This window comes from Pelophylax lessonae (assembly GCF_965119305.1).
Source record: "Pelophylax lessonae genome assembly, chromosome: 7".
NCBI classification, from domain to species: Eukaryota; Metazoa; Chordata; class Amphibia; order Anura; family Ranidae; genus Pelophylax; species Pelophylax lessonae.
Window position 1 is genome coordinate 37,082,740 of NC_138774.1, and position 14,157 is coordinate 37,096,896.

Genomic DNA, 14,157 nt, shown 5'->3' on the forward strand with positions numbered 1-14,157 from the left:
AAAAATTAAACCAACAATTATGAAAAATAAAACCATATTTTTCACATTCTGCTATATGACATTCTCAAAAAAAAATGTAAAAATCTAAATTTTTTAGCATTTTAGGCCAATTTGTTTTCTGCTACATATTTATGGTAAAAAAAATCGCAATAAGCGTATTTTGATTGGTTTGCGCAAAATTTATAGTGTCTACAAACTAAGGGAAAGATTTATGTCATTTTTTATTGTTTTTTTTTTTACTAGTAATGGCGGCGATCTGCGATTTTTAGCATGGACTGCGACATTGCGGCGGACAGATCAGACCCCTAACTGAAATTTATGACACTTTTGGGGGGTACCAGTGACATTACTACAGTAATCGGTGCTAAAAATATGCACTGTTACTGTAATAATGCCATTGTCAGGGAAGGGGTTAACAAAGTGGGTGATCAGGGGTTAAATGTGAGCCTAGGGGAGTGTTTCTAACTGTATGGGGGTGTGGCTTTTGAAATGATCATCGAGACCTGTGATCCTATATAGAAGGATCACAGGGGCTCTGTGATCATTCCAGGGAGAAGAACGGTCAGCTGTGTTTACAACAGCAGACCGTCGTCCTCTCTCAGTGGGGAACGATTGTGGATGGCTGGCGGCAATTGGAGCCGCCAGCCCCGTGCATCGGAGTCCCTGCTCGCCCCCTACCTGCAGGCGCGTGACTGACGTACAGTTACGTCGGATCACTCAGGAGGGGCTGCCTGCCGCAGTAAAACTGCGGCAGGCGCTCCATAAGTGGTTAATTAATTTTATATATTCAAAGCAAGCTCACCCATCCATCCATGTCTCCATGCTTTATTTTATTGAGAAATCATTTTTAAAAACACCCCCCAGCATTTCTAGCCATGGCTGTCATGAATAAGAGCTTGAAGATTCATGCAGCATTTACTTCCATCTTCCCTTGGTTCAGGCATGAGGATGTGCTTAGCTGAGAAAGTGCCTACTCCCAGATGAAAGAGAAAAAAAAAAATTGAGGTCCATGAAGACTCATGGGATGTATGACATCATTTTGGCCTAGGTCAGAAACCAGGAAGCAACTAAAGAAATGTAAAAAAAAAAGTTTTAAGAAAACTAAATATAAAATACCTTCTATTTACTAATGCTAGTAGCATGAGGATTAAAATAGTTAATGTTGATGGAAAGAGTTTAGTTCTATGTTAACCACTTTACGACCGCTGCGGCAGGCAGCCGCTCCTGGGCAAACCGACGTAGCTATATGTGCGCAGGAGGCTAGGGGAAAGCCAATGCAGTGGGAAGGCAGCTCCGATTGGCGCCTGACACCCGCGATCGTTCCCCGATGACAGAGAAGAACGGTCGGCTGTTGTAAACACAGCTGACCGTTCTTCTCCCTGGAATGATCATAGAGCCCATGCGATCCTTCTATATAGGATCACAGGTCTCTATGGTCATTCCACAAGTCACGCCCCCCCACAGTTAGAAATACTCCCCTAGGTACACATTTAACCCCTTGATCACCCAGTTTTAACCCCTTCCCTGCCAGTGTCATTATTACAGTAACAGTGCATATTTTTAGCACTGATTGCTGTAGTAATGTCATTGGTCCTCTCAAAAGTGTCAAAAATGTCAGTTAGCGGTCCGATCTGTGCGCCGCAATGTCGCAGTCCCGCAAAAAATCGCAGATCGCCGCAAATTACTAGTAAAAAAAATAAAAATGACATAAATCTTTCCCGTAGTTTGTAGACGCAATAACTTTTGTGCTAACCAATCAAAATACGCTTATTGCTATTTTTTTTTTTTTACCAAATATATGTAGCAGAAAAAAAATTGCCTAAAATGTAAAAAAAATTAAGATTTTAAAATTTTTTTTTGGGAATGTCATATAGCAGAATGTGAAAAATGTTTTTTTTTTTTTTTTTTAAATTGTCGCTCATTTTTAGTTTAAAGCACAAAAAAAAAAAAATCGCACAGGTGATCAAAAACCACCAAAAGAAAGCTCTGCTTGTGAGGAAAAAAAGGATATCCATTTTATTTAGGTAGAGCGTCGCATGACCACGCAATTGCCCATTAAAGTAACGCAGTCCTAAACTGCAAAATATGGCCTGGTCATTAAGGGGGCGAATCCTTCCGGTCCAGAAGTGGTTAAAATGTCATCTCCAAGTATTCAGAACAATTTCAGATAATGAAGAATGTCAGGTTCTCTCATCTCTAGACCTGAGTCTTATTTATTACATTGTACAGGTACCTGGAAGGAGACGAGGGTGAGGATACCAGTACCATAACCCAGCAGGACATAGTGGATGTAGTGGATATTACAAGCGCCTCCAAGGTACAGAAAACAATCCTGCTTCTACATGCGGAGCTCTGTTGGCCTTATTTCCTTTTACCCTCATTTAATGGGGCAATCATTATAAAACATGCATTGTTATATGTATATGTTGCATAAAAGTTGCTTTAGGCCCCTTTCACACGATCCTCCGATCCCCGCTGAGCCGGCGGATGACAGCTCCGTCTCCGCACTATGTGCGAAGAGAGGGAGGTGTCAGAGCCCCCGCTGCTCTCTATGGGGAATCAGATGAGAGTGGACCGCCTGTCCACTCTCATCCGATCCCATCCGATTCGAGCCCCAGGACGGATGGAAAATAGGGTTTCCATCCGTCCGGATTTCACAGACAGGATCGGATGCAGATGGCAGCGGGTGTCAGCGGACATGTCACCGCTAACATCTGCTGCTCCATAGGGCTGAATGGGGCATCCGATCTAATCCGCCTAAAAAACTGACAAGCGCATCGGATCGGAACGCCCGTGTGAAAGAGCCCTTATGGTGTCTGCATGCCTTTTTTTTTTTTTGTAAGAGAACACTTTGAATATTTGTCAGATACATACAGTATATTATATAGATATCGTTGCCAGTTGTCATTTTTTTTATGTAACTTTCACATTTTCAGACGCTTGCTCTTCCAGTCTCACAACCTAATCCATATCTTAATCCAAGAGCAAGTTTCTTTAAATAAAAAAAACTTTATAATTCGAAATGCACTGAAATTTCGGCAGCCGAAACAGATGATGTTTTTCTTGCGCCAAGGGTGCCTCTAATGGCCGACAATAAATTTAATATTCATTTAAATTCATGATAATAATTAAAATGTCAAATATAATGCAGTTATATATAAAAATATATGTATTTTTTTAACCAATTTAATACCGGAAGGATTTTCCCCCTTAATGACCAGGCCCTATTTTGCGATTCGGCCTGCGTTACTTTAACGGACAATTGCGCAGTCGTGCGACGCTGTACCCAAATAAAATTTTGCGGAACTGTGACATTGCGGCAGACAGATCGGAGCGCTAACTGACTGGGAGCACAGGACTAGGAGAGAGCATGTGCAATTCAGAATCAGTAAAAATAAGGTTTTGCAAAAGGAATTTTTAAAACATTTTTGATTAAGGGCTCTTTCAGACGGCCGCTCCACTGTTCTTTTCCGCTGCGGGACTTTTTTTTCCACGGAGCGGATGACATTTGTGTCATGCCCGTATATCATCCCATCCGTTTGCGGATGATATGCGGACATAATGTCTATGGGCATTGCGGATGTCAGAGGATGACACCGCTGACATCCGATTTTCCTTCCTTTCCGTTTTTTGAACGGAACAAAAATAGGTTCTGTTCCGTTCCAAAAAACGGAACAGAACTGAAAGGAAGAAAATCGGATGTCAGCGGATGGTATTCCACTGACATCCGCAATGCCATAGACTTACATTATGTCCGTAAATCATCCGCAAAAAAATAGGATGATTTGCGGACATATGGAGCGCCCGTGTGAAAGGGCCCTAACGCTAATAATGTTAACATTCAACAATGGGGATTTAATACTACTTTAACGACCCTGAGATAAGACATCAGCCATACAGAGAATGCATTGCTCTTGGTGCATTGACTTGCATTGTAAGAAGGAGCAGTAGAACACAGCCACTGAGTTTCCCTGCAAGGGAGGGCCTGTGTATCTAATGAAACATTAGCACATATTGGTAACATTGATTGCATCAAACTGATCTGTATTTGTGTGTACTTAAAAAAAAATTTGTTGGAAATATAATTGAAAAAAATACAGTAATAATATAATAATTATTAAAAAAGAATAGCGCGCAAATGCAAAAGAAATAACTACCAAATCTGAAGACAATCCATAAATAAAAATGGGGGTTTGGTCCCACCATATGGCCATATCGTGCTCAAGCCCACTACTGCGTCAAAGTACCCCATTATCAGTGGGTCCTACACTATCCATGAAAAAGAGATGAATCCAGCCTTTCTAACCCTTGGAGATATTACTCCTTGCTGGGGAAGATGTGCAAATGCACTACAGGGGACTCCTACTATATCCACTAGATGGTGGACACTGAGTACAGGTGTGTGTACAAATGAAAATGCAATAGCATCACAAAAGAAAAGGCAATAAAATGTAACATAATAAAACAATAACTGGATAATGACTGCTCACTTTTTCCCACTTCTTTTGTAATCTTCCTATACAAAAGATGGCTTTGAGACAGCACTTGCATTGCCTTTTTAGCGCATGAGATGGGTTGGTCATAAGTGCTGGTTAAATTTATTATTTTTTTGCAGCATTTCAACCTCTTCCTCAATCAGTTTGGACCGTACAGAATCAACTACTCCAGAAATGGAAGGTAGGTGTGATATCATGTATTTTCTGTTTTATGGCCTGGATGAATATGTCAGAGAATGACACTAGGAGCGCCTCCAGCTGTTTTGCAGTCCCTTCTTCCTAGTGAACTGGCAGACTGACAATTACTCACAAGATAGGAATGTTAAAGGAGTTGTAAAAGGCAGAAGGTTCTTTTTTATCTTAATGCACTCTATGCATTAAGATAAAAAGCCTTCTGTATGTGGCAGCCGCCCTCAGCCCCCCTAACACTTATCTGAGCCCAGTCTCTATCCAGCGATGTCCACAAGTCTCTCGGCTTTTGGGATTCTTCCTCCTGATTAGCTGTGACACCGCAGCAGCGCCATTGGCTCCCGTTGCTGTCCATCAAAGTCAGTTAGCCAATCAGGAGAGAGAGGGCGGTGCTAAACAGCAGCTCCGTTTCTGAATGGACACCCGGAGCTGCAGCTCGGCTCGGTTGCGCCCATAGCAAGCTGCTTGCTGTGGGGGCACTCGATAGGAGGGAGGGACCAGAGAAGAGGAAGATCTGGGTTGCTCTATGCCAGGGGTGTCCAAACTATGGCCCTCCAGTTGTTCAGGAACTACAATTCCCATCATCCCTAGTTAGGTCTGTGAATGTCAGAGATTTACAATGCCTCATTGGACGTGTAGTTCCGCAGCAGCTGGAGGGCCGTAGTTTGGACACCCCTGCTCTATGCAAAACCAACTGCATAGCGCAGGTAAGTATAACATGTTTATTTGCTTTTTTTTTTTTTTTTTTGCCATTAAGGAGCGTTGCGTTTAAGTGGTTCTAAACTCTTCTGAATATATTTTACCTTAAAGGGTAAGTCCACCCTAAAACTAAGATCTCTACATCTACAGACATCTACGATCTAAGACTAACCTATCTAGCTCTGTAAAGAAGAAATCGCTATACATACCATTTCTCTTCTTTTTTTTTTTTATCTTTAAAATCACTTTAAGGCAGCGAAAATGTCCGACAACACACCGTAATGTCCTAAAAAACAAACATGCATTCTTATTTGCAACAAAGCTCTCTACAACGCACATTATGTGTTGTGCATTACAATATGTTTTGTGTGCTACGACGCATTTGTTTTTGGAGCTGCATCACCTCAGTGCTTCAGTTCACCAACGCATGTAATGCTTTATCATAGCGCACTGCAAAATTTTGAATGGGACCTAAATTGACTGTTGTGCCTCCAAAAAAAAACAAATTTAAGCATTTTTGCATCCATACAGTAGATGCCTCTGACCTCTCTGGTGGATGGTGAGTCTTCAAGCACTAAATCCTCTGACCCAATCCTGTACACTTCTAGGTATGTCTAATACCTGGTCCCCCGCTGCTCTCAGTGGTTTGTCCCGTCAGCCCCTGTCATTACTGCATTCTGTAAGGATATAGGGACCAGCAGATGGAACCACAGTTTTCAGCAGGGGACACAGGCACTCCCAAAAATGCTTAAGGTTATGCCAAAGACTTTAGCTCTTGAAGATAGCACACCAACTTGCCACCAACAGAAGAGATACAGTGCCTTGCGAAAGTATTCGGCCCCCTTGAACTTTGCGACCTTTTGCCACATTTCAGGCTTCAAACATAAAGATATAAAACTGTAATTTTTCTGTGAAGAATCAACAACAAGTGGGACACAATCATAAAGTGGAACAAAATATATTGGATATTTCAAACTTTAACAAATAAAAAACTGAAAAATTGGGCGTGCAAAATTATTCAGCCCCTTTACTTTCAGTGCAGCAAACTCTCTCCAGAGGTTCAGTGAGGATCTCTGAATGATCCAATGTTGACCTAAATGACTAATGATGATAAATAGAATCCACCTGTGTGTAATCAAGTCTCCGTATAAATTCACCTGCACTGTGATAGTCTCAGTGGTCCGTTTAAAGCGCAGAGAGCATCATGAAGAACAAGGAACACACCAGGCAGGTCCGAGATACTGTTGTGGAGAAGTTTAAAGCCGGATTTGGATACAAAAAGATTTCCCAAGCTTTAAACATCCCAAGGAGCACTGTGCAAGCGATAATATTGAAATAGAAGGAGGAGTATCAGACCACTGCAAATCTACGAAGACCTGGCCGTCCCTCTAAACTTTCAGCTCATACAAGGAGAAGACTGATCAGAGATGCAGCCAAGAGGCCCATGATCACTCTGGATGAACTGCAGAGATCTACAGCTGAGGTGGGAGACTCTGTCCATAGGACAACAATCAGTCGTATACTGCACAAATCTGGCCTTTATGGAAGAGTGGCAAGAAGAAAGCCATTTCTTAAAGATATCCATAAAAAGTCTCGTTTAAAGCGGAGTTCCAGCGATGCGGCCCGGCGGAAGCCTCGATCCTCTCCCTCGGCGCCGGCATCACTGCTGTGGGCACCCGGCTGTTACAGTTTGCGGCTTCACAGCCGGGTACCCACTGCGCATGCGCGAGTCGCGCTGCGCGCCGTGATTGGCCGGCAATCTTCTGGGACCTCTGACGTGTCCCAGAAGATTGCAGGGAGGGAGGGGGAGAGGAGAACTTCCGCTCAGGGCGCCGCGGCGCTCCGAGCGGAAGTGGGAGCGGGTACCTGTCAAAACTAGGTACCCGCTCCCCCCCCCCCCCCCCCCCCCCCAAAAAATGACATGCCAAATGTGGCATGTCGGGGGGTCAGGACTCCCTAAAGCGGAACTTCCACTTTTGGGTGGAACTCCGCTTTAAAGTTTGCCACAAGCACCTGGGAGACACACCAAACATGTGGAAGAAGGTGCTCTGGTCAGATTAAACCAAAATCGAACTTTTTGGCAACAATGCAAAACGTTATGTTTGGCGTAAAAGCAACACAGCTCATCACCCTGAACACACCATCCCCACTGTCAAACATGGTGGTGGCAGCATCATGGTTTGGGCCTGCTTTTCTTCAGCAGGGACAGGGAAGATGGTTAAAATTAATGGGAAGATGGATGGAGCCAAATACAGGACCATTCTGGAAGAAAACCTGATGGAGTCTGCAAAAGACCTGAGACTGGGACGGAGATTTGTCTTCCAACAAGACAATGATCCAAAACATAAAACAAAATCTACAATGGAATGGTTCACAAATAAACCTATCCAGGTGTTAGAATGGCCAAGTCAAAGTCCAGACCTGAATCCAATCGAGAATCTGTGGAAAGAACTGAAAACTGCTGTTCACAAACGCTCTCCATCCATCCTCACTGAGCTCGAGCTGTTTTGCAAGGAGGAATGGGCAAAAATGTCAGTCTCTCGATGTGCAAAACTGATAGAGACATACCCCAAGCGACTTACAGCTGTAATCGCAGCAAAAGGTGGCGCTACAAAGTATTAACTTAAGGGGGCTGAATAATTTTGCACGCCCAATTTTTCAGTTTTTTATTTGTTAAAAAAGTTTGAAATATCCAATAAATTTCATTCCACTTCATGATTGTGTCCCACTTGTTGATTCTTCACAAAAAAATACAGTTTTATATCTTTATGTTTGAAGCCTTAAATGTGGCAAAAGGTCGAAAAGTTCAAGGGGGCCGAATACTTTTGCAAGGCACTGTAAATATTCTGAATTTTCTATTGCAGGAGAAGTTACAGGGCCTTGAAAAAGTATTCATACCCTTTGAAACTTTCCACATTTTGTCATGTCCCAACCAAAAACGTAAATGTGTTTTTTGGGGATTATGTGATAGGCCAACACAAATTGGTACATAATTGTGAAGTGGAAGGAAAATGATAAATGGTTTTCAAATTTTTTTACAAATATCTGGAAAGTGTGGTGTGCATTTGTGTTTGGCCCCCTTTACTCTGATACCCCTAACTAAAATCTAGTGGAACCAGTTGCCTTCAGAAGTCACCTAATTATTAAATAGAGTCCACCTGTGTGTAATATAATCTCAGTATAAATACAGCTGTACTGTAAATCCCTCAGAGGTTTGTTAGAGAATCTTAGTGAACAAACATTATCATGAAGGCCAAGGAACACACCAGACAGGTCAGGGACAAAGTTGTGAAGTTTAAAGCAGGGTTAGGTTATAAAAAAATATCCCAAGCTTTGAACATCTCATGGAGCGTTGTTCAATCCATCATCCGAAAATGGAAAGCCATAAGAAGTCCTGTTTGCAGTTTGCGAGAAGCTGTGTGGGGGACACAGCAAATATGTGGAAGAAGGTGCTCTGGTCAGATGAGACTGAAATTTAACTTTTTGGCTAAAAGCAAAACGCTATGTGTGGTGGAAAACTAACACTGCACATCACCCTGAACACACCATCCCCATCGTATAACGTGGTGGCAGCATCATGGTGTGGGGATGCTTTTCTTCAGCAGGGACAGGGAAGCTGGTCAGAGTTGATGGGAAGATGGATGGAGCCAAATACAGGGCAATCTTAGAAGAAAACCTGTTAAGAGTCTGCAAAAGACTTGAGACTGGGGTGGAGGTTCACCTTCCAGCAGGACAACGACCCGAAACATACAGCCAGAGCTACAATGGAATGGTTTAGATCAAAGCATAATCATGTGTTAGAATGGCCCAGTCAAAGTCCCGACCTAAATCCAATTGAGAATCTGTGACAAGACTTGAAAATTGCTGTTCACAGACGCTCTCCATCCAATCTGACAGAGCTTGAGCTATTTTGCAAAGAAGAATGGGCAAAAAGGTCCCTCTCTAGATGTGCAAAGCTGGTAAAGACATCCCCAAAAAGACTTGCAGCTGTAATTTCAGTGAAAGGCGGTTCTACAAAGTATTGACTCAAGGGGGTGAATACAAATGCAGCCACACTTTTCACATATTTATTTGTAAACAATTTTGAAAACCATTTATAATTTTCCTGCCACTTCACAATTATGTGCCACTTTGTGTTGGTCTATCACATAAAATTCCAACAAAATACATTTACGTTTTTGGTTATAACATGACAAAATGTGGAAAATTTCAAGGGGTATTAATACTTTTTCAAGGCACTGTATTTCGATTATTTCAGATGAGCAGCAGAGTCACATTTACGTGTCTGCTATACTTTAAAAAAAAAAAAAAAAAATATTCGCTAAAAAAAAAATATTCGCTGAGAAAACAATGGGCTGCTTCCATTGTTGCCTGGCTGTCTGCCGCTTTAGGTACTGTTTGAGCTGTTGGCCCAGAATATGTTGTACAGCGAGTGATGCAAGAACTTTTGGATCATCTCATCATGTTTTTATGTTTTTTATCTAACTGTTGCACATTATTTGTCCTCCATCAGGCACCTCCTCCTGGCCGGTCAGCGCGGTCACATTGCCTCTCTAGACTGGCACACCAAGAAGCTGGGCTGTGAGATGAATGTGATGGAGACAGTCAATGACGTCAGGTTGGTTTGTCTTTTAAAACTTTGAGAAAGGAGTCTTGTATCATTTAGTTACTTCCTGTACATTGATCAGCCATAATAATATAACCACCGATAGGTAAAGTGAATAACATTGATTATCTCATTACAATGGCATCAGGAAGTGGGTGGGATATATTAGGCAGTAAGTGAAAATGTTACATAGTAGATGAGGTTGAATAAAGACATCAGTCCATCCAGTTCAACCTGTATAGGTGTGTGTGTGTCACTGGCCTGCTCATTTGCCATAACCCTGAATGCTATGATCTGTGACATGCACGTCCAAAAGTCTCTTAAAAGTAGTCATACTCCCTGCAGCTACCACCATTTGTGTAAGAGAGTTCCACATTCTCACCGCCCTTACAGTGAAGAACCCCTTATACAGCATAAGGTTAAACCGCCTCTCCTCTAATCTCATTGTGTGGCCATGTGTTAGTGATCGACCGATATCGTTTTTTTTACTGCCGATACCGATATTTTGGTCTTCGGATATTGGTATCGGCCGATATCTAACGATATTTTCGGATGTAAACATTTTTTTTTTTTAAATGTCTACAGGTACTTTGGTGGAGGGATCTGGGGGTCTAAAAGACCTCAAACCGCTCCTCTGCACTTAAAGCATTCAAAACGCCAAGTTTGGCTGTTTTGAATGCTGTAATTTTTTGAATTTGGCGCCGCCAGTACCCGGAAGTGATGTCATGACATCACTTCTGGGTACTCGGCGGCGCCGAATTCAAAGAAATGGAGACTCAGTCTGATGGCGGCGGTGAAGGTAGGATGCCTGGTTCTCCCGGTGGGACAGGAGACCCGGGCGAGCTGCGGAAGGCAGCGGGAGGGGACGTCCCCTCCTGCTACTTCATGTCATGACATCACTTCTGGGTACTTGGCGGCGCCGAATTCAAAGAAATGGAGACTCGGTCAGACGGTGGCTGTGAAGGTAGGATGCCTGGGTCTCCTGGTGGGACAGGAGACCCGGGCAAGCCGCAGAAGGCGGCGGTAGGTGGAGGGACGTCCCCTCCCGCTACTTGGAATGACAGCCGAGCGGCTTCTCTAACCGCATCAGTTGTCATTACAAGACAGTTGACCGTCGGCTATGGACACCGGTACCGGAGTGATGCCTCTAGCTGCAGGCATCACCCCGGTACATGCACTTTCCCGAAATATCGGCAATATCATTAATTTAAAAGGCCGATTCCGATATATCAGGCAAAGTGCATATCGGTCCTCGAAATATCGTCGAGCCCTACCATGTGTCTTCTTGCACTCCTTGGGACTAAATAGTTTTCTACTTATGCTGGGATCGCCATTGATGTATTTGTAGATCGCTATCATGTCCCCTCTCAGGCGTCACTTCTCCAAGGAGAATAAATGAAGCGCTTGTAATCGCTCCTCATAACTAAGGTCCTCCAATCCCCTAATTAGTTTAGTTGCCCTTCTTTGGACTCTCTCCAGTTCCAGCACATCCTTTCTCAGGATTGGTGCCAGAACTGGACATAATACTCCAGGTGTGGCCGAACCAGTGTTTTATAAAGTGGCAGGATTATAGTTTTATCTCTGGAATACTGTATATCCCCTTCCTTATGCATGCTAATATTCTGCTGGCTTTGGCAGCCGCAGCCTGATATTGCATGCTACTGCTTAGTCTATCCTCCATTAGAAACCCCAAATCCTTCTCCATCCTGTATTCCTCCAGATGTCCCCCCCCCCCCCCCCAGAACATAATTTACTTTGATGTTTTTTGCCCCCAAGTGCAATACCTTTCACTTCTCTACGTTAAATCTCATTTGCCACGTAGTTGCCCACTCTGTTCATTTGTTCAGTTCTTCCTGTAAGATTTCTATATCTTGTTGAGAAGTTATTGCCTTACATACCTTTTGTGTCATCCCCAAAAACTGAGATTGAGCTACTGATTCTTTCCTCTATGTTATTAATGATACATTAAACAAAATTGGTCCCAGGACTGAGCCCTGGGGAACCCAAGGATGTTGTCCTTGAAGTTTATGATTTGATAGCAGAAACAATAGGCAAGTGTAAGGATGTGAGCAATTTTCACAAGGGCCAACTTGTAATGGCTGGTTGACTGGATCTTGTGTGATGATCCTGGTCTGCAATGGTCAGGGCTTACCACAACTGGTCCGGGGAAGGAGAACCAATGAACTGATGACAGGGTCTTGGGCAGCCAAGGCTCATTGTTGAACATAGACAACGAAGGCTGTCCCGGGTAGCCTGATGCAATAGAATAGCTACTGGAGATCAGATTGCTAAAAAAGCTAATATTGGTTCCTATAGCAAGGGGTCAGAACACACAGAGCGTTGTAGTTTGTTGTGTATGGGGCTACATAGTCAGAGACCAGTAAGGGTGCCCATGCTGACCCATGTCCACAGCCAAAAGCGCCTACAATGGGCACATGAGCATTAGAAGAAAGTGGACACGGTACCCACAGGCCATGTAATATTATACAGTAACTTAGATATATTCTAGTATTGTTGATTTCTATCAATTGAGGTCGTCATTATAGGATCCTACACACTGCAGCATGTTTAATTGGCATTGATTTTTTTCCCACACCTGGATTTATTCCACATTTTTGATATAATTGATGTTGCTTTTGTAATTGTTATGCTAATTTAGGATAGGGGAGGTTCCGGTTAGTTGGAAAAAACTTGACCGAAAAATTGCCTAAAGCATTGCTGTTAATCTGAGTCTGAACTCTGATTCTTTTAATTGAAGGCGAAGTTGTCATTTTTATTAACCTCTTTACGACTGGCCCGTCGCAGTAGTACTGCAGAAGGCAGCCGCTCCTGTGCGAATCGCCGTAACAATACGTCGGTTGCGAGCAGGAGGCTAGGGAGCGAGCCGCTCGTCAGCGGGGAAGCCGATGTAGTGGGCAGGCGGCTCCGATTGCTGCCTGACACCCGCGATCGCTCCCCGCTGAGAGAGAAGAACGGTCAGCTTTTGTAAACACAGCTGACCGTTCTCCCTGGAATGGTCACTGAGCTCATGTGATCCTTCTATATAGGATCACATGTCTCTATGGTCATTTCAGAAGCCACGCCCCCCACAGTTAGAATCACTCCCCTAGGCTCACCTTCAACCCCTTGATCACCCACACTGTTGATCCCTTCCCTGCCAGTGGCATTATTACAGTAACAGGGCATATTTTTAGCGCTGATTACTGTAGTAATGTCACTGGTCCCCCAAAAGTGTCAAAAATGTCAGTTAGGCGTCCGATCTGTCCGCCGCAATGTCGCAGTCCCGCAAAAAAATCGCAGATCGCCGCCATTACTAGTAAAAAAAAAAAAAAGCAACAATTAAAATGACAAATCTTTCCTGTAGTTAGTAGACACAATAACTTTTGCGCAAACCAATCAAAATACGCTTATTGTGATTTTTTTTTTTTTTTTACCAAAAATATGTAGCAGAAAACAAATTGCCCTAAGATGTTAAAAAATTTTGATTTTTACATTTTTTGTTTTTTTGGTAATGTTATATAGCAGAATGTAAAAAATATAGTTTTTTTTTTTTTTTTCAGAATAGTCGCTCTTTTTTTTGTGTATAGCGCTAAAAATAAAAATCACAGAGGTGATCAAATACCACCAAAAGAAAGCTCTATTCGTTGGGAAAAAATTACGTAAATTTAGTTTGGGTACAGCATCGCAGGACCACGCAATTGTCCGTTAAAGTCAGGTGGAGGTATTATAATTTGTTTGTAATTTTGGCTAATGTCCATCAATAAAGGTATTTTTGTATTTTGTCATACTATTTGGATCACTGGTACTTTCTTTTTGGGATCCCTCCAAGCTATTTTTTTTTTTTTTTTTTTTTTTATATCTCCCAGTTCACCCAGTGTTCTGAGGGGGCAAGGGCAACCAAGCAGCCTATCGGGTTGTATATGACTTTTAGGATTTAGGCTCAATTTACAAGGTGACAATTCATATCTGGTGAAACAAAAAAGCTAGTGGTGCAGGACATTTAGGCTCGGTTCACACTGATGCGATGCGGGAAGGCTGCGAACTCGCAGCCTGTTCCCGCATCGCACACGCACCCCCGGCAGTTCACACTGCCATATGCGATCCGCTGGGGGTGTCAATGTAATCTTAACGACACCCCCAGTTTGATCGCATATCGCAGTGCGATCG

General features: G+C 43.0%; 1 protein-coding gene across 1 annotated transcript in view; it reads left to right on the plus strand.

Moving 5' to 3' along the window:
- The window catches only part of WDR46 (WD repeat domain 46), a 59,922-nt gene that overhangs the window by 19,996 nt on the left and 25,769 nt on the right, over positions 1 to 14,157 (plus strand). The window contains exons 5-7 of the mRNA XM_082262567.1: positions 2,230 to 2,317; positions 4,616 to 4,677; positions 9,898 to 10,002. Of these exons, the coding sequence (XP_082118693.1) occupies positions 2,230 to 2,317; positions 4,616 to 4,677; positions 9,898 to 10,002 (255 nt within the window). The remainder of the gene's footprint in view (positions 1 to 2,229; positions 2,318 to 4,615; positions 4,678 to 9,897; positions 10,003 to 14,157) is intronic.